At 41.1% G+C, this 19,309-nt stretch overlaps 4 protein-coding genes and 2 pseudogenes across 4 annotated transcripts; 4 read left to right on the top strand and 2 right to left on the bottom strand.

The window, feature by feature from the left end:
• Nucleotides 1–1,596: 1,596 nt before the first annotated feature.
• LOC104800349 lies at nt 1,597–4,050 on the top strand (annotated as a pseudogene).
• A 1,977-nt stretch (nt 4,051–6,027) lies between these two features.
• LOC104800348 lies at nt 6,028–8,946 on the top strand (annotated as a pseudogene).
• Nucleotides 8,947–9,039: 93 nt separating this feature from the next.
• On the bottom strand, nt 9,040–10,595 carry LOC104800347 (transmembrane protein 205-like). The gene is made up of 3 exons (XM_010523142.2): nt 10,342–10,595; nt 9,857–10,076; nt 9,040–9,408 (listed from the first exon to the last, which is right to left on the bottom strand). The coding sequence occupies exons 1-3, from the start codon at nt 10,545–10,547 to the stop codon at nt 9,193–9,195; spliced, it is 642 nt and encodes a 213-aa protein (XP_010521444.1). The 5' UTR covers nt 10,548–10,595; the 3' UTR covers nt 9,040–9,192.
• Nucleotides 10,596–11,496: 901 nt separating this feature from the next.
• LOC104800346 (bZIP transcription factor 53-like) lies at nt 11,497–12,808 on the top strand. The gene has a single exon (XM_010523141.2). It carries the CDS (start codon nt 12,081–12,083, stop codon nt 12,519–12,521), a length of 441 nt encoding a protein of 146 aa, XP_010521443.1. The 5' UTR covers nt 11,497–12,080; the 3' UTR covers nt 12,522–12,808.
• Nucleotides 12,809–14,754: 1,946 nt separating this feature from the next.
• Nucleotides 14,755–16,095, top strand: LOC104800343 (bZIP transcription factor 53-like). The gene has a single exon (XM_010523139.1). It carries the CDS (start codon nt 15,343–15,345, stop codon nt 15,781–15,783), a length of 441 nt encoding a protein of 146 aa, XP_010521441.1. The 5' UTR covers nt 14,755–15,342; the 3' UTR covers nt 15,784–16,095.
• A 1,428-nt stretch (nt 16,096–17,523) lies between these two features.
• Nucleotides 17,524–18,880, bottom strand: LOC104800344 (cytochrome c oxidase subunit 5C-2). The gene is made up of 2 exons (XM_010523140.1): nt 18,781–18,880; nt 17,524–17,948 (listed from the first exon to the last, which is right to left on the bottom strand). The coding sequence occupies exon 2, from the start codon at nt 17,915–17,917 to the stop codon at nt 17,717–17,719; it is 201 nt and encodes a 66-aa protein (XP_010521442.1). The 5' UTR covers nt 17,918–17,948; nt 18,781–18,880; the 3' UTR covers nt 17,524–17,716.
• Nucleotides 18,881–19,309: the final 429 nt, after the last annotated feature.

Genomic DNA, 19,309 nt, shown 5'->3' with positions numbered 1-19,309 from the left:
AATCCTATATAAAATCCAAATTTGAACCTAATTAATCGAATCAAACGAAGATTTTTATATATAAAAAAAGAATCCAAATCCAACAAAATCTCATGTAAAAACCAATTCCGAATCGAAATTAAAAATCTTATGTAAAACCAAATCCAAAATGATACTAAAAAAAATTAACCAAACTCGAACATAATCTAATCAAATTCCATATAAAATGCAAATGGATATAATTTATAAAATATTATCAAAATATAAAATTTGTAATGTAAGATATATTAATTTATAAATGAATTAAATTAAATAGGTTTAGTGGGTTACCCTAATCTATTATAATGGTTAGGTCAACCCAACCCAATCTAGCTATACTAAGAAGGAATTGCTTCCCTTGTCTTACCACTGGCGCCAGGCATTACTCTCAGTGGTTGGATGATTTAATGGATTGGGTTAATTAATTGGTGGTCTAAACCTCCCGGTAATAGAGCAAATTGGGTGTTATATTTAAAAGCCCAATCAAATGAGGCCCACTTCAGCCCAAACATTTGTATTTTGCAATAACCAGACCCAGATTCTTAAAATGGGCCTGGCCCATTAACCATAGTTATTGGGTAGTGAACATTAGGGCTTTTAATTAGTAAATAAATGCCTTTGGGGTCTATGTGAACCCACCACGTGCCGCCACGTATTGTCCGGAAATTTGTTACCCAAAATGCCCTTTCCCAATCGATTCGTTTGCCCCCCGTTTTGTCTGATTTAATTATGTTTGTTATTTGTAGCTTTCCGTTCTCTCTCTCCCTTTGTGATGTATTTGACTATCCATTTTGACGTTCATGTTTTTATCAATTTTTTTGCCAATTGTATTTTTTATATTAGTAATTGTGATTTGACTTTTTAGTTCATATTTTTAAATATTTCAAATTATATTTAACTTCTTTTCAAAAAATGTAATCATTTTTAAATGATAAATTATATTTTTTTTTACGAGAGAAGAATTTATGCGTTTTAAACACAGTATATATAACTTTATGTATGATTACATGGTTGATTGAATATTACGTGCCCATATATACAAACTTAATGTCATATGGGAAAAGAAACAAAAATTGAGTTTCAATATATATTTCTCATATTTTTTTTCCAATACAATATGCATTTCAATTTTTAAAAGATCTCAAATTCTGAAATTTTATCTCTAATTATATGGCTTATGATTGAATCGAAACCTGATATAAAAATCAAACAAGGAACTGAAATAGAAGCAACCACCACCACCATGTCATAAACCTAACTAACTCCGAAGTTGCAAGTTAAATATGAACAAATGCATTTAAATTAATGGACCCCATCGTACTTGAATACAATGGTAGTGTTGAAATTAAAAAGAAGGAAGAAGGGTATAAAGGGTAAATAGGCAAGGGTTGGCCGTGGGCAGAAACGTAATTTAACAGTGGGGTAGAATAGAAACAAGACAAGTTGATGGGACGTTGTAAGGAGAGCATATACGTAGTAGAATATTTAGAAATATTATTTTAATTGATTTTCCTTTTATTGTCAGAATCTGAATTATTTATTTTATTATTTTGAGAAAATAAAAGAGAAAAAGCAGCCTCACTGGACTGGATTGTATTATATGACCTCGAATTCACCTCGCTCCCCGCGCTCTCTGCAGAAACATTTCCTTGTAACAGAAGCTAAAAATCCCCGCAGCCATTGATCTCCATTTTCTTGTTTATCCATTTCTTTCGTCATGGTTATCTCACAGAGCGTCGGCCATGGCGATCCGGAGCCTGCCGACTCTTCCGACACGCCGCGTTTCACCGACGACCTCGGCTCAGCTTGCTCCACGCCCTTCGTCAGCGCTCCGTCGAGCCCCGGCCGTGATCCCTCGCCGGGGTACTTCTTCAGCGCTCCGGCGAGTCCCATGCACTTCGTCCTGTACTCTGCCCGTCTCCCGCCGCTCGTGCGGCGTCAGAGTATCCGCAGCTCGACTCGTCATCGTCGGGTGACTTCGAGTTTGACTTCTCCTCTCGGTTGTCGAACAGTGGTCCCCTCGGCGGCGGATCCATGAGCTCCGCCGACGAGCTGTTTTCGAACGGTCAGATCAAGCCGATGAAGCTCTCATCGCACCTGCAGAGGCCCCAAAGCTTGGGGCCGCTGCTAGATCTGGAGAATGAGGAAGAAGACGATGGAGACGGCGAAGAGGCGAAACAGGACGGTGAAGTGGTTAAGCGAGGGAGAGGCACGAGGCTTAGGAGTAGATCTGTTCATCGGAAGGCTAGATCTCTCTCTCCGCTTCGAAACGCAGCGTATGAATGGACCGAAGAAGAGGGTGAAGGGGAAGAAGGAGGAGGGGTCAGGGAGAGAGAGGTGAAGGAGTGCATTCGAAAGCTTCAGGAGGATTACGAGAAGGAGGAAAAGCAGAACGAAACCGTGCCATCAGTCGAATCGACGCCGTCTTGCTCGGCTTCATCTTCCCGGTCGTCGTCCTCAGGGAGAAACTCTAAGAAGTGGATATTCCTCAAGGATCTGCTGCACAGAAGCAAAAGCGAAGGAAGAGGGAACACGAAGGATAAATTCTGGTCCAATATTTCCTTCCCTCCTTCCAAGGAGAAGAAATTGAAATCTCCATCTCTGGCCACTTCCAAGGAGGAAAACCCGCTTCCGGCGGCACAGGACGCAGCAGAAGCCGCGGAAAAACAAAAGCATAAGCCGAAGCAGAAGCAGAAACAAGCCCCGTCGAAGAAATCCCCGGCGGCCGGAAAACCGACAAACGGCATAGCGAAACGGCGGGGGATGCAGCCGTCGGCGCACGAGCTGCATTACACGGCGAACAGAGCTCAGGCAGAGGAGATGAAGAAGAGGACATACTTGCCGTACAGGCATGGACTCTTCGGCTGCCTAGGGTTCAGCTCCAAAAGTTACAGTGCCCTAAACGGGTTAGCCCGCAGCTTGAACCCCGTCTCGTCCAGGTAAATCAAACCCAAAATTAAGCCATTAAATCCCATATATATATATATATAATCCGCTGTATAGATTTTGCTTTCAGGAAGGAACCTAAGCCCATGCCTACATAGTCTATGTAAGATATTATTGTATCAGTTGATATTCTAGATTGCCGTCTAAATTCTGTATAGTTCATGGGAGGCCCACAAAAAAAAAAAACCCTTGGTTTCCGCCATGGACGAGTGGAGGCCATTGTCTAATTCCTCTGCTTCCATCGCGCTATTTTTACGCATTAAATCTGGCAAATAATTTGCCCTTTGCAAACCCAATTCAGAACCCTAAGATTCCATAAATGACTCTCGAAGACTATGGAGGCTCCATAATGGAGCTAGTCCCGGTACCTGTAAGCCTCTCTCTCTCTCTCTGGTGGTTTCAGAGAGCCGTGCAATAGTTTTGGATGTACCGCGAGCTCTATTCGTGCAAAGGAGGAATGGTGAGTGTGAAAGTGTGAAGGCTGTTTTTCCAGGATCTTTTGTCTGATTGTTAACATTTGTGTAGATGCATGTGGATTCAATTGGTCATCGTATTGGACTTTTGCAAATATTTGTTCCCTTATTTCTTCTTGATTTTTCCTTTATCTGACAGCAACTTTGATAATAATGCATCATCCCCATGACCACGAATGAGAACCCCACCATTCTAATCCTCCTACTATTGGGGTTGCCTTGCCTTGTTGTTTTCCAATCTTATGTATATGAGCTTCGGTATTTTTACAAACTACACACACACATACATATATATATATATGTTATGTAATCCATTTGCTGAATCTATAACAGACCGTTTTCACTATTCAGAGCCTTTGAATCAGGGTTTCTGAGCTTGTCATCATGGTCTGCAACATTGCTTCGCCATATGAAAGAAAGAAAATTGAAAGAGTGGCAGCGCATCGATTATGTTGAACCCCAAGCAAGTGCTATTTTAGGAATCTTTGGTATTCACATTGATTGATACTCCGTTGCTGACATTATTTTCTCTGTCATTGGTTGGATGGTACTACAAAACACCATTAGCTGTCTAAAAAAAATTCTGAAATACAAGATAGATGATCGATCGATCCCCACATGGGCTTGTCCCGAATCTGATGCTGCGTGTATATATATATATTATATATAGAACAAAATGGGCTCTGTGTGTATCCAATGTATAGATATGAGACCCCACATGGGGATGGTTTATGAGTTGTCCTGAGAGAATGCAGTTGCAAACAGTGGCAGCCTATGGCTATACTTATGAGCCCACCTTCTGAAAAGGCTCTGTTTTTTTTTCTGAAAATGATTGTGGGGGGTGGGGCCTTTATATTTCGTTTTCTCCTGTAAGAATAATTAAAAAAAAATTGAAAGCATGGGTTTTTATTTATCTTGGGATATATGGTGATGAAAGAGGTTAAATGTGATTGTTTAACCCATTAGAATTTGGAACCAGTGGTGGTTTTACATAGGAGATTAACTGTCATGTCCTAAAAAGATGGGACCTTTGACGTGGCTTTTTGTTCGTTTGTTCGTTGCTATTACCTGTAGATAGATAATGCATAGAATTGCATAAGATAATCTTAGGATGTGGTGATAAAGGAGGTTAAGGGGGCTATGCCCCTACCAAAACTGTAGCAAACAAATGAATTGACCGACCCGTCATTTCATTGACAGTGGATATGTCTTCAGGAGCAATCTGTACTTGAAAAAAAAATAAAAATAAAAGAAAAGGAAGTCATAATCATAAATAATCCATCTGGGGACCCCACGAGTGAGGCCCACTCTGATTTGGAAAAGTAGGCCCATATAATTAATTTTGAGCCCTTTGATGCTTACACTTTGGGCCCTCTATTTTCATTTACATTTTGCTTTTGGGCCTATAGAATTATATATATATATATATATGTACGTATCCTAAATTTGCAGTTGGGATATGGTATGCTTGTTTCTTCTTTCTGTCTTTGTTCATTTACGATTATTCACAGCTCAAAGCCCATTGCTTTCATCGATCATCCATTCGAAGCCCATTAGCTGATTCGCGGGAGCTACTTCATGTAACTGTAAGTAAAACGGCGTCGTCCGGTAGAGCGCGGGCAATTTTCCACGTGGCGGTACTTTATTGGCTGAAACAATCACAGACTGAAACTCCGATTACACGTAACCAGAATTCTGCGTTTCGAATTCTAGTTCGGCGGAAGAAGAACGAAAGCATAAGCGAACGAGAGACGAAGAAGAAGAGTTCAGCCGATCAGAAGGGAAGGGGACCTTCGTCTACTCGAAATTGGTGGATTGTCGTTGTCAACGAGGTTGAAGGGAACCTAGGAATTGAAGATCTCGGAGAGATCCGATTCTCTCCTGATCTGCATTTCCATGGCCCTTCAGAGTTCGAAGCTTTTTTTCGTATTGTTCGCCCTTTCCTAAGCAATCGACGTCCTTGCCGGGTAAGCGTTCTTCCTATACTTAACGAGCATCGATGCGCGTGTTCTGGTGGGAAATGTGTGCATATATGTTTTACATGGTCTGAGATCTTCGACGATCCAGGTAGAGCTATTACGATGTACTGCAAGCGCCGAGAGGTGCGTCTGATGAACAGATCAAGAGTGCTTACGGGAAGCTCGCCTTGAAGTATTACCCAGACACGAATCAAGGAAGTGAGGAAGCAAATCGTACCGTTGATTTCAAAATGTTGTAGCTTAGGGTTGTCTGGGTCTGGGACATAACTGTGAGTTTTGGCTAATGTTAATTGCCCTAACACCAATGTTTTTTTTAAACGAAACATCTGCCAATGCGCCTATAACAATTTACAACCTAATTTTATAAACTTTTTTTTAATCTCTCTCCTCCTCCAACAGTTAACAAACTAACTCGCTTCAATTTGGGTTTTAAATGTTTAAAATGTGTATTTCCATATATATATATATATATAAATATTTATGAGGGATGAAGAGGTAGGTTTCAAGTGGCTGGTCCCAACTGCGTGGGAGAGCCAGGTTCTTTGGGGGCTTCGTCGCCTTCCACGTGTCCCTGAATCTCGCTCTCCTAAATTCACCTAGAAAGATCCCAACCCCCCTTTCACCTGTTCGGCTTTAATACGGTACTCTGCTTCACAATCTAACCCCTAACCAATCTTTAGATTTCAAATGAATATAAGGAGATGAATCCGAATTGGTTTAGTTTAATTCATACTTTATACTTTCGCCTCTCAAGATTCAAATTGCGCCGCATCAAAGCGTGTCAAAGTTTGGTCACCTGTTTCCGTGTGTGTGTGTATATATATATACATGTGTACTGTATGTATATGCAGAGATCTCTGTCAACGAAGAGTATTGGTTGATCCGCCGAAGACAGGGAATCTAGCAAAACGACGAGAAAGCCGTTCAAAGTATCAGGGAGCACGCTAATCCCTGAAAATTCGGACTACGCCACGCCTCCTTTTTTTCTTCTTCTTCCGTCTTTATCTACAAACATACGTTAGAGTTCTACGCATATACGTATTTGTATACGTTATACGTATAGGCGCCTGTACGTGGGGATCTTTCTTCTGTCCTCTTTTAACATATAAGGAGGAAGGGAGGAGAGGAGAGGAAGGGGAGGAAACATGGATGGCGTGTGCTTTAAAATGTCGATGCAGGGATTATCTACGAAGATCCCGGTGGGCTTGCCTCGCGTTGGTCCGATCGGCTGTTCCATGGAGGACAAACCCACGGTGGCTCCGCCGCCGGAGAAGAAATCGGCGTCGTACGGGATTCCTCTGAGGGCACGGCGGCTAGAGATCCCATGGCCGGTTGGAGGCGAAGGAGCAAATTGTGAAAGGGAGAGGAGAAGGAGCACGGAGGAGATCGGAGAAACGGAGAGGGGGCAAAAGGGGAACTGGGTTTTGAAGATTTTGCAGGTGGGATCTCTCTGGAGGAAAGAGGAGACAGTGACAGTGGAAGACGATGGAAGACACGAGTGTGAGTCCTGCAGTGGTAACGATGAAGAAGGAGAGGGAGAAGAGGAAGAAGAAGAGAAGAGAATCAATGGGGAAGAGTTTAGGAGGATGCTGAGGAAGGTTCCATTGTCTGAAACTCGACTCTTTGCGAAAATGTCCTATTTGGGGAATTTGGCTTATTCCATCCCTAAAATCAAGGTGACTCCCACTGACCCGCCACCAAAAAACAAAAAAAAAGATGGCTATTGACTTCGTTTCTGGCTTTTTTTTCAGCCGGAGAATCTCTTGAAATACGCCGGCCTTAGATTCGTGACATCCTCGATCGAGAAGAGGAAGACTGATGCAGGAGAGGAGAGAGAGAAGGGAGAAGAGAGGAGGGAGGATGGAGAAGAGAAGAAGATGATAAGCCCAACTGCCGCGTACAGAATAGCTGCTTCAGCTGCGTCTCGTCTGTATTTGCATTCGAAGAGTGTGATTCCCTTCAGATCCTCAAGACCCGTGGATGATGAGGCTGACGCCAACTCATCTCTAACTCAGTGCCGGCCGTTGTGGCGGCACAGGAAGAGGTTAAGCAGGCCGTAGCCGATGATCTTAAATCAACACGCTCTCCTCCCTGCGAGTGGTTTGTCTGCGACGACGACAAAAACGGCACCAGATTCTTCTTCATCCAGGTACTTCCATCTTTTATGGGCGTGAACATGTTCGATGCTGATGATGATGGAATGTAAAAAAGGTTTGAGAGGATGAACGCCTTTGCAGGGATCGGAATCATTGGCGTCCTGGCAAGCTAACCTTCTGTTCGAGCCTGTTCCATTCGAGGTATCATCTCTTTCTCAAATTCTTTGGAAGCACTCTTGTCGGATCATCATGAAAAAGCTTAAAACCTTGATGCCATTAATTTCCAGGAACTAGATGTGCTTGTTCACAGAGGGATTTACGAGGCAGCGAAAGGGATATACGAGCAAATGCTGCCTGAAGTTCATGCCCACCTCAGTTCCCGTGCCAAAAACCGAGCTTTTCTCCGGTTCACTGGCCATTCTCTCGGCGGAAGTTTGTCTTTGCTTGTGAATCTCATGCTTCTTATCCGGGGCCAGGCCCCAGCTTCTTCTCTTCTTCCCGTCATCACTTTCGGCTCGCCTTGCATCATGTGTGGAGGCGAAAGGCTTCTTCAGAAACTCGGGTTGCCCAAGTCTCATCTCCTGGCAATAACCATGCACAACGATATCGTCCCCAGGGCCTTCTCCTGCATTTACCCTGACCGTGTTGCTCGGATTCTCAAGGCTGTTAATGGAAAGTTCCGGAATCATCCATGTCTAAACAAGCAGGTAACTTTCTCTCCTAACATTTTCTGCCGGTTTTAGATCCTTATCCATCGGCTCATTCCCTGTCTGATTATGCAGAAACTGTTGTATTCTCCAATGGGGGAGCTTCTAATTCTGCAGCCCGACGAGAAATTATCGCCCCCGCATCCGCTGCTTCCTCCAGGCAGTGGTCTCTATGTCTTATCGTCTACATATACAGATACTGGTGAAGCAGAGAAAGAGCTTAGAGCTGCAAAGAGAATGTTCTTGAACTCACCTCACCCACTAGAGATTCTCAGCGACCGTTCTGCTTATGGTTCAGAAGGAATCATCAAAAGGGACCATGACATGAGCTCTTACCTGAAAGCCTTGAAACACATGATTCGGCAAGAGCTTAAGCGGATGAAGGCGGAGCAAGAACATCGACGGGTAAATTTCTTTCTAGCAGCTATTCTACGCAGAGGGAGAGAATCACTGAAACTGGCAAGCGGGATTGTCGCATCAAGGGGTCTTCAACTGGTGGTCATGCTTTTTCTCCCGGTAAGATGGCTGGTTGTGGGCGTCTATGGTGTAATCTCCCATCATTGACAAACATATCTTTGTTTCATCAAGGGTCTGGTCCTGGAAAGTGTAGCTGGGTGATTCTTTTTTCATATTGTCCAGCTACCCTGCATAAGGTTGATATCAACAGATGTAAAAAGTGGTTAGAAGTTAAAGTCATAGGCTTAAGATCCACCAGATTCCTTCTTTCCGCGAAATCTACATCTTGATCAATATATCTGGGACGGGATTCTCCAGTACAGGAGATAACACAGACTTTGCACAATCTCTATTACGATACCACTGAAATATATTGGGTCTTCCATTGATATGAGAAAGACAAATCTTACATATGGTTTTCCGCTGAAATGATAAGAGATTTATTCGCAAGGGAGTATATATGCCCAACCCTGTTTCTCTCCAAAGATACAACATAGCAAGGAGAGAATAAGCAAAACTAGAGATTGATCTTCCCAGCTAGATACCAAGAGTGCACGGCAAGGCTACCAAAGGACATGATATTGGCTAGTGATGATAGCCCGTGAATCATTCCGAATTTCTTGTTCATGGCAGCTAGCTTTGGGTTACTCTTTGCGACCTCTTGGTTCTTGGACCACCCGATTTCTGTTCCGATGCTATTCTCTTTCTCCACTTTGTGCCTTTGCTTCATCATCTACATAATGATGATACAATGCCGACAATGATAGAACTCAAGCATTAGAAACTACAGAAATACACAAGTCATAATAGATGGACAATAGTGAAGACAGCTTGATGCCAACAAAGAAAGGAACAACTTGAACAAGGAAGATCAGACATGGATGTTCACCACTGTGACTGTTTACTGTAACATCAGCACAAAAAGAAAGTGCACCCAACTCCAAACGAGCAAAGTGAAACTAAGAACCATGGCAGAACAAAAAGACCACCGATAAACACCTTTGCCCATATCGTTTCAAGGATAATTGAAGATATAAATTTACATATTACAGCCTGATTATGAAGCGTTAGGAATCAAAATTGATTCAAAGAGGATTAGCAAATAGCAATAGATGATCGCACGAGGAACACTTTGAAAGGAAGCATAGAAAACATAAGATGGGTGTTGGGCAGACGCGTACCTCGATAGTCATTGGCGTAAATACTAACAAATTGGAGAGATTGAAAGCAAAAGCGGACAGTAGAAACCCTAGCTGATACTTCTCCACTGCTGAAGAAGACTTCCATGGGTGCAAATAGCCAAAAGCAGCCAGTGAAATCGCGCAACATATACCCACCAAAGTAAAATACGCCGGAAACATCTTGCTTTGAAGGTTACCAAACTGATGCCTCGGCAAATTTCTGGTGAGATGAAATTAACAAGGAAATCAGCATAGCTCAGTTTTCATTCTTACACCATCACGTAAATTTCCCCTAAATCCAATCACCGATGCCTTCGATTACACCGATGCCTTCGATTAGTTCTAAGAGATAAAACTGTCTCGATCATTCCTCTCTCAATTCCGTAAGAAAACGAAGAAATTGAAGTAGGAGAAAACGGAATCCCTACTGCATCACAAACACAAATTATATAAATCGCAATTGGAAGAGAAGAGAGAAACGTAACTTGAACATGATGATGCCGCCGATGAAGGTAACCCACAGAGCAGCGCCCCAAGCAGTGGAGAAGCTGAGGAGATGGGCCAGCTTCAGCAACGCCGTCACCTTTGCCGGATTCTCTCCGTCCGATTTCGATCCGAAAATTTCCGGTGAGAATATCACCCCCACGGCCAAGAACGCCACTGCTGCTAGGAGCCTTGTCAGCCACGCCATTTCCCTCTCTCTGTCTCGCTTTCGTCGCGGAAATACGAACGAAGACGAAGACGATGACGCGTCGCGTTTTTTGGTACGGCAAGATGATTAGGTGGCCTATGCGAAATTACTATAGAGCCCCTGTATTTTAATGCACCTTTGCCTGGGCAAGTATGTGAGTTCGAGGGCATTGATGTAAATTCCCATTTCATTTTGGAAGTTCCGCCGTGAGATTTTTTTTTATCTAACACGTGATTAAATCAACCAACCAAAGATTTTGATATTTTTTCTTCTTACGGTTTAACCAAATAAATATATTCACTTTAGGACGCACCAAACTGCACAATGAAGTTATATGTATGCAATATGCATATAATATACATGGAGGTATGAACTATGAATTAAGACAGGTTCTGGACTACTCGCATTTTTTTTTATAATGGTGATGCGGTTCATTTATGCTTTTGTTAGGTCAAATATTTTATAATTCAGTTGTGGAAATGGTATTATTATCGAGTATTCTATTCCCATCTCATCAACTTATTTATCCGTAAATGGTGTTTTAAACAAAAATAAAGAACAAATCAACAAAATTAATGGGAGCCCGTATTATATATATATATAATTAATAATTAGTGATACCGTAACAGTATTTATTCTTCATCTCTGTGTATATCTCGTATATATCTACACATATGAACAATTAGCATACATGGCATCTGTGATTATGATGGTGTATATATATACATATATGAGATATATATTGGCTTATATATATATTCCATTTTGGGAGAAACAGGAGAGAATATTCGGACAACACAAATTTACAAAAACGCGATTCCTTGGTAAACACTAAACATATTCAGCGCTGGCGTCAGCGCTTGCGTCACGCACCACCTGGGAAAAAATATATTATTCACGGAATCATCCTATTTTTCTAATTGCCAGCTCATCATTTTCCCCTTTATAATCCCTTCCCTGGGTTCCCCACGACCTTCTTTCGTCTGGCTTTCGAATTTAGTGTTCTTGTTTGGCGGCGTTGCGATCAGCTAAGTTTTCTTCTCTTTCGATCTCCGTTCGATTTCGATCCAAGAGAGTCTCGTTTCGTTTCCCTCTTTCCTGCTTTCGATCCGCCTCTCTTCCGTTGTCAGATCTGTCTGAGTTCGATTTAGATCTAGGGTTCTTTCGTTTGGGATTTTGGTTGTTGGTTTTGGGGATCGGGTGATGAGTTAGGGGTCCTGTGAAAACACAAATGATTCTAGATTTTCTATGAGCTACGCGATCCTAATGCGTCGGATTCGTATTCTGCACTCCTTCTCGGTCGTGTTCCTCTACTGGTTCTATGTTTTCTCATGAATTGATCTCATAATCCTGCCTGATCTGATTCTTCGATCGTGTTTTTTCGGAGATATTCGTTTGATCTAACTCAATTATTCGTAGTTTAGGAAGCCGAAGACAAATCCTTTCTACAATCTCAAAATAAACTCATTTTGCGTATCTAGTAGTATAATACTATCGTTGAATTTTGGGGAGAAAAACAAAGCAAGTCAGCACATGGGATCGGTGCAAAGGCAGATGAGCTCGGAATCAGAACTTGATCCGAGGTACGCGACCATAACGGACGAGAGGAAGAGGAAGAGGATGATTTCCAACAGGGAATCTGCTCGGAGGTCTCGCATGAGGAAGCAGAAGCAGCTGGAGGACCTGAGCAATGAAGCGACCACTCTGAAGAACGAGAACTCCAAGGTCTCCGAGCAGATTGGGGCAGCTACGAGGAGGTACACCGATATGGAGGCGCAGAACAACGTTCTGAGGGCGCAGGCGTCGGAGTTGACAGATAGGCTGAGGTCGTTGAACTCGGTGTTGGAGATGGTTGAGGAGATGAGCGGGATGGCTCTGGATATTCCTGAGATCCCTGAATCTATGCAGAACCCATGGCAGATTGCCTGTCCAGCGCAGCCGATAATGGCGTCTGCTGATATCTTTGAGTTCTGATGGAGCTCGGAGTTGCTTCTGGGCCGTGGAGTAGTCGTCCTATGTCTTTGCGAGTCTAAAGCTTTGGTTTTTTTTGGGTTAAAATATCGTCTGTACTTTCTCTTTGCGTCTCTGTGGTATTTTTCAGTTTAGGTAATGATGGGTCGATTCAGCATTGTGTGTTCTACTGGATTTGGAAATCGGTAAATGTCATCATGTGTCAGCCGAATGCATATCTATTTGCATCTTTTAGGGGTTTGTTTGCAATTCTTTCTGTCAAGAAACTGGTGAGCCAACTAAATTGGATCCATCCATTCCAGTGATCAAGTATCATTGTATCCGTCCAAAATCCTGCCATTTCAAGTTTCGGTTCGGTTCGGATTCTGTTTTATTTGTTCTAAAAAAAACTTATATTTTCAAAAAAATTATCGTTTTCTCGATTATTTTTTTTGATCGGTTCGGTCTGTAAACATCTAGAACACAAGCCGGTTGTCGTAAATATACAATCAGAAGAAAAAAACAATTATCGTAGTTCAGGCGGATCGAACCAGGGGGGACGAGCCCGTGCTGTGTCATCGGCGACCACTCTCAGGTTCTGGCCTGCAATTGTCACCATTTTCCTTACTATTATTGTTGGCTCTCTTTGATTTTTTATTTTCTTTTCAAGAGAGTGTGGACCAGAATCCCTTATCATCTTAAGACCAACCACAAGCTTCCGCGTGTAAGCGAGGTCTAGATATTTTAAAATGTTCTTCTTTGTTTTTGAAAAAAAAATATCCCAAAAAAAATTGTGAACTTTTTAAATTTTATAAGTAAATGTATAAACTTTTAATTCTATATAAAATTATACAAATTTATGGTAAAAATACATAAAAATATACGAACTTTAAAATTTTCCGTATAAATGGACACAGAGTTTAATACTTTTGTATATTTATACAAAAAAGAATTAAAATTTATATATTTTTATATAAAATTAAATAGTTCATATATTTATTTACTAAATTTTTAAAAGTTATTTATTTATTAAATTTAAAAAATTTATATCTTTTTAGTGATATTATTCCCTTTGAAACAGTTAACCATCTTAGTTCGTAATATTCGGCTCCGATCATAGTAGTGTAGTAAATGATGGGCCTTAGCCCAAGCCCACAAAAGTTGGTACGTTCATGGCATGGACATACTCGACCTTTTCAAAGGCTATGCATTTCACTTTGGAAACCGCTTCTATCCAGAATATTCAGTATGATCATACGTAGGGGTGGTCATTTCGGTTATTAACCGAATAACCGAGCCGAACCGAACCGAATAAGACATAACCGTACCCGAACCGAATTCGACATCTAAACCGAACGGTTATGATTTCCTTAAACCCGAAAAACCGAAAGCGAAACCGAACCGAACCGAATAAAAAATAACCGAAAAAACCAAGAGAATAACCGACAATTTCTTTGAAAAATTGAATTTTTTTACCAAAACCGAACCGAACCCGAACCGAAAAATAACCGAACCGAACCAAACCGGAATTTATATAAAAACCAAATGGTTATAGTTTTTCTATAACCGAGATAACTGAACCCGAATATAACCGAACCGAAACCCGAATTGGCCACCCCTAATCATATGGTCATTCTGGTGACATTTGGAAAAAATTATGTGCAGAAATAATTTTAGTAATAGGAGGATATTTTGGATAATACTGATCGGTTTAATTAAAAAAAAGGATCAATCTTTCAGAAGTGATCCTTCTATGAAGTACAAAAGCAAAACCAATTTGTAAATTTCTCAAGGAGCAACCGTCCAAAGTAAATATGCAGTCAAAACCCTTATTTCTTACAAATCTGATCTCACATTGTGTTCATCTGAGATCTCTGGATAGAAACCGAAATGGGGGAAAACAAGAACAAGATCATCAACCCAAATGCAGAATATCTTGTTAAGAGGTCATTTTACTCTTCGGCGGATGAGGCAACGACACTGATCTCACCCTTCTCGAGCAAATGGCATCTGTGATTATGATGGTGTATATATATACATATATGAGATATATATTGGCTTATATATATATTCCATTTTGGGAGAAACAGGAGAGAATATTCGGACAACACAAATTTACAAAAACGCGATTCCTTGGTAAACACTAAACATATTCAGCGCTGGCGTCAGCGCTTGCGTCACGCACCACCTGGGAAAAAATATATTATTCACGGAATCATCCTATTTTTCTAATTGCCAGCTCATCATTTTCCCCTTTATAATCCCTTCCCTGGGTTCCCCACGACCTTCTTTCGTCTGGCTTTCGAATTTAGTGTTCTTGTTTGGCGGCGTTGCGATCAGCTAAGTTTTCTTCTCTTTCGATCTCCGTTCGATTTCGATCCAAGAGAGTCTCGTTTCGTTTCCCTCTTTCCTGCTTTCGATCCGCCTCTCTTCCGTTGTCAGATCTGTCTGAGTTCGATTTAGATCTAGGGTTCTTTCGTTTGGGATTTTGGTTGTTGGTTTTGGGGATCGGGTGATGAGTTAGGGGTCCTGTGAAAACACAAATGATTCTAGATTTTCTATGAGCTACGCGATCCTAATGCGTCGGATTCGTATTCTGCACTCCTTCTCGGTCGTGTTCCTCTACTGGTTCTATGTTTTCTCATGAATTGATCTCATAATCCTGCCTGATCTGATTCTTCGATCGTGTTTTTTCGGAGATATTCGTTTGATCTAACTCAATTATTCGTAGTTTAGGAAGCGGAAGATAAATCCTTTCTACAATCTCAAAATAAACTCATTTTGCGTATCTAGTAGTATAATATTATCGTTGAATTTTGGGGAGAAAAACAAAGCAAGTCAGCACATGGGATCGGTGCAAAGGCAGATGAGCTCGGAATCAGAACTTGATCCGAGGTACGCGACCATAACGGACGAGAGGAAGAGGAAGAGGATGATTTCCAACAGGGAATCTGCTCGGAGGTCTCGCATGAGGAAGCAGAAGCAGCTGGAGGACCTGAGCAATGAAGCGACCACTCTGAAGAACGAGAACTCCAAGGTCTCCGAGCAGATTGGGGCAGCTACGAGGAGGTACACCGATATGGAGGCGCAGAACAACGTTCTGAGGGCGCAGGCGTCGGAGTTGACAGATAGGCTGAGGTCGTTGAACTCGGTGTTGGAGATGGTTGAGGAGATGAGCGGGATGGCTCTGGATATTCCTGAGATCCCTGAATCTATGCAGAACCCATGGCAGATTGCCTGTCCAGCGCAGCCGATAATGGCGTCTGCTGATATCTTTGAGTTCTGATGGAGCTCGGAGTTGCTTCTGGGCCGTGGAGTAGTCGTCCTATGTCTTTGCGAGTCTAAAGCTTTGGTTTTTTTTTGGTTAAAATATCGTCTGTTCTTTCTCTTTGCGCCTCTGTGGTATTTTTCAGTTTAGGTAATGATGGGTCGATTCAGCATTGTGTGTTCTACTGGATTTGGAAATCGGTAAATGTCATCATGTGTCAGCCGAATGCATATCTATTTGCATCTTTTAGGGGTTTGTTTGCAATTCTTTCTGTCAAGAAACTGGTGAGCCAACTAAATTGGATCCATCCATTCCAGTGATCAAGTATCATTGTATCCGTCCAAAATCCTGCCATTTCAAGTTTCGGTTCGGTTCGGATTCTGTTTTATTTGTTCTAAAAAAAACTTATATTTTCAAAAAAATTATCGTTTTCTCGATTATTTTTTTTGATCGGTTCGGTCTGTAAACATCTAGAACACAAGCCGGTTGTCGTAAATATACAATCAGAAGAAAAAAACAATTATCGTAGTTCAGGCGGATCGAACCAGGGGGGACGAGCCCGTGCTGTGTCATCGGCGACCACTCTCAGGTTCTGGCCTGCAATTGTCACCATTTTCCTTACTATTATTGTTGGCTCTCTTTGATTTTTTATTTTCTTTTCAAGAGAGTGTGGACCAGAATCCCTTATCATCTTAAGACCAACCACAAGCTTCCGCGTGTAAGCGAGGTCTAGATATTTTAAAATGTTCTTCTTTGTTTTTGAAAAAAAAATATCCCAAAAAAAATTGTGAACTTTTTTAAATTTTATAAATAAATGTATAAACTTTTAATTCTATATAAAATTATACAAATTTATGGTAAAAATACATAAAAATATACGAACTTTAAAATTTTCCGTATAAATGGACACAGAGTTTAATACTTTTGTATATTTATACAAAAAAGAATTAAAATTTATATATTTTTATATAAAATTAAATAGTTCATATATTTATTTACTAAATTTTTAAAAGTTATTTATTTATTAAATTTAAAAAATTTATATCTTTTTAGTGATATTATTCCCTTTGAAACAGTTAACCATCTTAGTTCGTAATATTCGGCTCCGATCATAATAGTTTAGTTAGTAAATGATGGGCCTTAGCCCAAGCCCAGAAAAGTTGTTACGTTCATGGCATGGACATACTCGACCTTTTCAAAGGCTATGCATTTCACTTTGGAAACCGCTTCTATCCAGAATATTCAGTATGATCATACGTAGGGGTGGTCATTTCGGTTATTAACCGAATAACCGAGCCGAACCGAACCGAATAAGACATAACCGTACCCGAACCGAATTCGACATCTAAACCGAACGGTTATGATTTCCTTAAACCCGAAAAACCGAAAGCGAAACCGAACCGAACCGAATAAAAAATAACCGAAAAAACCAAGAGAATAACCGACAATTTCTTTGAAAAATTGAATTTTTTTACCAAAACCGAACCGAACCCGAACCGAAAAATAACCGAACCGAACCAAACCGGAATTTATATAAAAACCAAATGGTTATAGTTTTTCTATAACCGAGATAACTGAACCCGAATATAACCGAACCGAAACCCGAATTGGCCACCCCTAATCATATGGTCATTCTGGTGACATTTGGAAAAAATTATGTGCAGAAATAATTTTAGTAATAGGAGGATATTTTGGATAATACTGATCGGTTTAATTAAAAAAAAGGATCAATCTTTCAGAAGTGATCCTTCTATGAAGTACAAAAGCAAAACCAATTTGTAAATTTCTCAAGGAGCAACCGTCCAAAGTAAATATGCAGTCAAAACCCTTATTTCTTACAAATCTGATCTCACATTGTGTTCATCTGAGATCTCTGGATAGAAACCGAAATGGGGGAAAACAAGAACAAGATCATCAACCCAAATGCAGAATATCTTGTTAAGAGGTCATTTTACTCTTCGGCGGATGAGGCAACGACACTGATCTCACCCTTCTCGAGCAAGTCATAGAAGGCTTTTGTTTTCCTCTGCTCGTTCCAGTGATGCATCTTCCACAGACCACCAGCTGCCAACCCGAGCGTAATGCCAATCACTATCTCCTTCACAACACTCGGCCCTTTCAAGGTCGCGTGAGCAATCTTGTGACCCGCCATCTCTTTCTTCTCAATCTCTCAATGTATCCTCCTGCCACATGTGTTAACAGTATATGCTCACTAACCACGATGCTCAATAAGAATAGGAAAGCAGCAAACTTTGCAAAATATATATACATATCGCATGACTGTCTCTTGGTGTGTCGTCCATTTGAGCATATATATACACATAGCGAAAGACACTCACACATGCGAGTGTATATGGTTTTGGCTTCCTGATCTGGACATATTATAGCATGACTCAGTCAAGATGAACCACAAAGGTTTTAAAATCACATTCTATCTGATCTCCGTGCTAAGCTAAGAACACAGATCCTTGTTGATGCGTATCGAAAGATCGGCTCCTTACAGGGTATGAAACATAAACATGAAGGATTAACATATCCAGAGATCATTTTCTTATCTTGGTATGCACACATATCTCTATACAGGGACACATATAGATCATTCGACTCTCTACATACTTATACACATAAGCATCCAAATACACTCCCAAAAAAACTGATATTTCGACAGGTTTGCCTTCTGAACCAATCAGACCACTTTTGTGAAATGGCAATGGCATACAAGATGAGATTGACCCGCCTGAGAAATAATCCCCTTTTAACGTTCGATTAACAACAATCCTCTTGAAAATTCCCCGAAAAATAACTGACCCCAAACAAATCCACCACAGAATCATCTGAACCCAATCCATCAGATCTCAACCACAGGAAATTGAATCGATTCGAATCAGATAAGACGAGAGGAGTAAAAAGATGACTTCTCGGGATACCTATCAAGAAGATCTAATCGAGAAAAACCAAAATCTAAGAAATTTAAACGTTCACGGGACGGGGATCAAGAGGAAATTTAGGGTTTACCTAATCGAACTTCGGTGGTGGACGATGGAGCACGACGACCAGAACACGGAAATATTCAACTGCGGCACCAAGTAAATCGCTCAGCCAGCACTTCAAATGATTCATAATCCAACCCGATTTTTATTGGGCCACCAGGTTCAACCCATTAACGGCCCATTAACGGCCCATCTTATTTTTTTCACTGGCAAGTGAACATGAACATGTAACAAAAAGCGGACGAACAAACGCCTCGTAACTAAAGAAGATGAAGAGATGTTCACGCTTATTATTATTATTATTACTATGATAACGGACAATTCTCGGTTCTGGAAATGTCTAAGTCACTGGCCTGAGAAATAAAGACAATGTCAAGTGTCTCTCCCACTCTGTATAAACAATGATCACAGCGAACTGTATTATATGATCAGAAAGCTCAAGTTCCTCCCTTTCTACTGAAAATGGATCAAAAGTCAGTCTTTCAAGGAAAAAAAATGGCGGCTGGTGAAGAAAAGAAATTAGCCGGTGGAAGCAGGAGGATGTTGCTGCTGAA

Source organism: Tarenaya hassleriana, unplaced genomic scaffold, assembly GCF_000463585.1.
Source record: "Tarenaya hassleriana unplaced genomic scaffold, ASM46358v1 Cleome679, whole genome shotgun sequence".
Taxonomy (NCBI): Eukaryota; Viridiplantae; Streptophyta; class Magnoliopsida; order Brassicales; family Cleomaceae; genus Tarenaya; species Tarenaya hassleriana.
This window is presented reverse-complemented; position numbering and strand designations above follow the sequence as displayed.

Coding starts and splice junctions, on each gene's coding strand:
- LOC104800347 (XM_010523142.2), bottom strand. CDS start 10,547: ATGGCGTGGCTGACAAGGCTCCTAGCAGCAGTGGCGTTCTTGGCCGTG. Junction 10,077..10,341: donor GGCGGCATCATCATGTTCAA/GTTACGTTTCTC, acceptor TCATCTCACCAG/AAATTTGCCGAGGCATCAGT. Junction 9,409..9,856: donor TTACGCCAATGACTATCGAG/GTACGCGTCTGC, acceptor ATCATTATGTAG/ATGATGAAGCAAAGGCACAA.
- LOC104800346 (XM_010523141.2), top strand. CDS start 12,081: ATGGGATCGGTGCAAAGGCAGATGAGCTCGGAATCAGAACTTGATCCG.
- LOC104800343 (XM_010523139.1), top strand. CDS start 15,343: ATGGGATCGGTGCAAAGGCAGATGAGCTCGGAATCAGAACTTGATCCG.
- LOC104800344 (XM_010523140.1), bottom strand. CDS start 17,917: ATGGCGGGTCACAAGATTGCTCACGCGACCTTGAAAGGGCCGAGTGTT.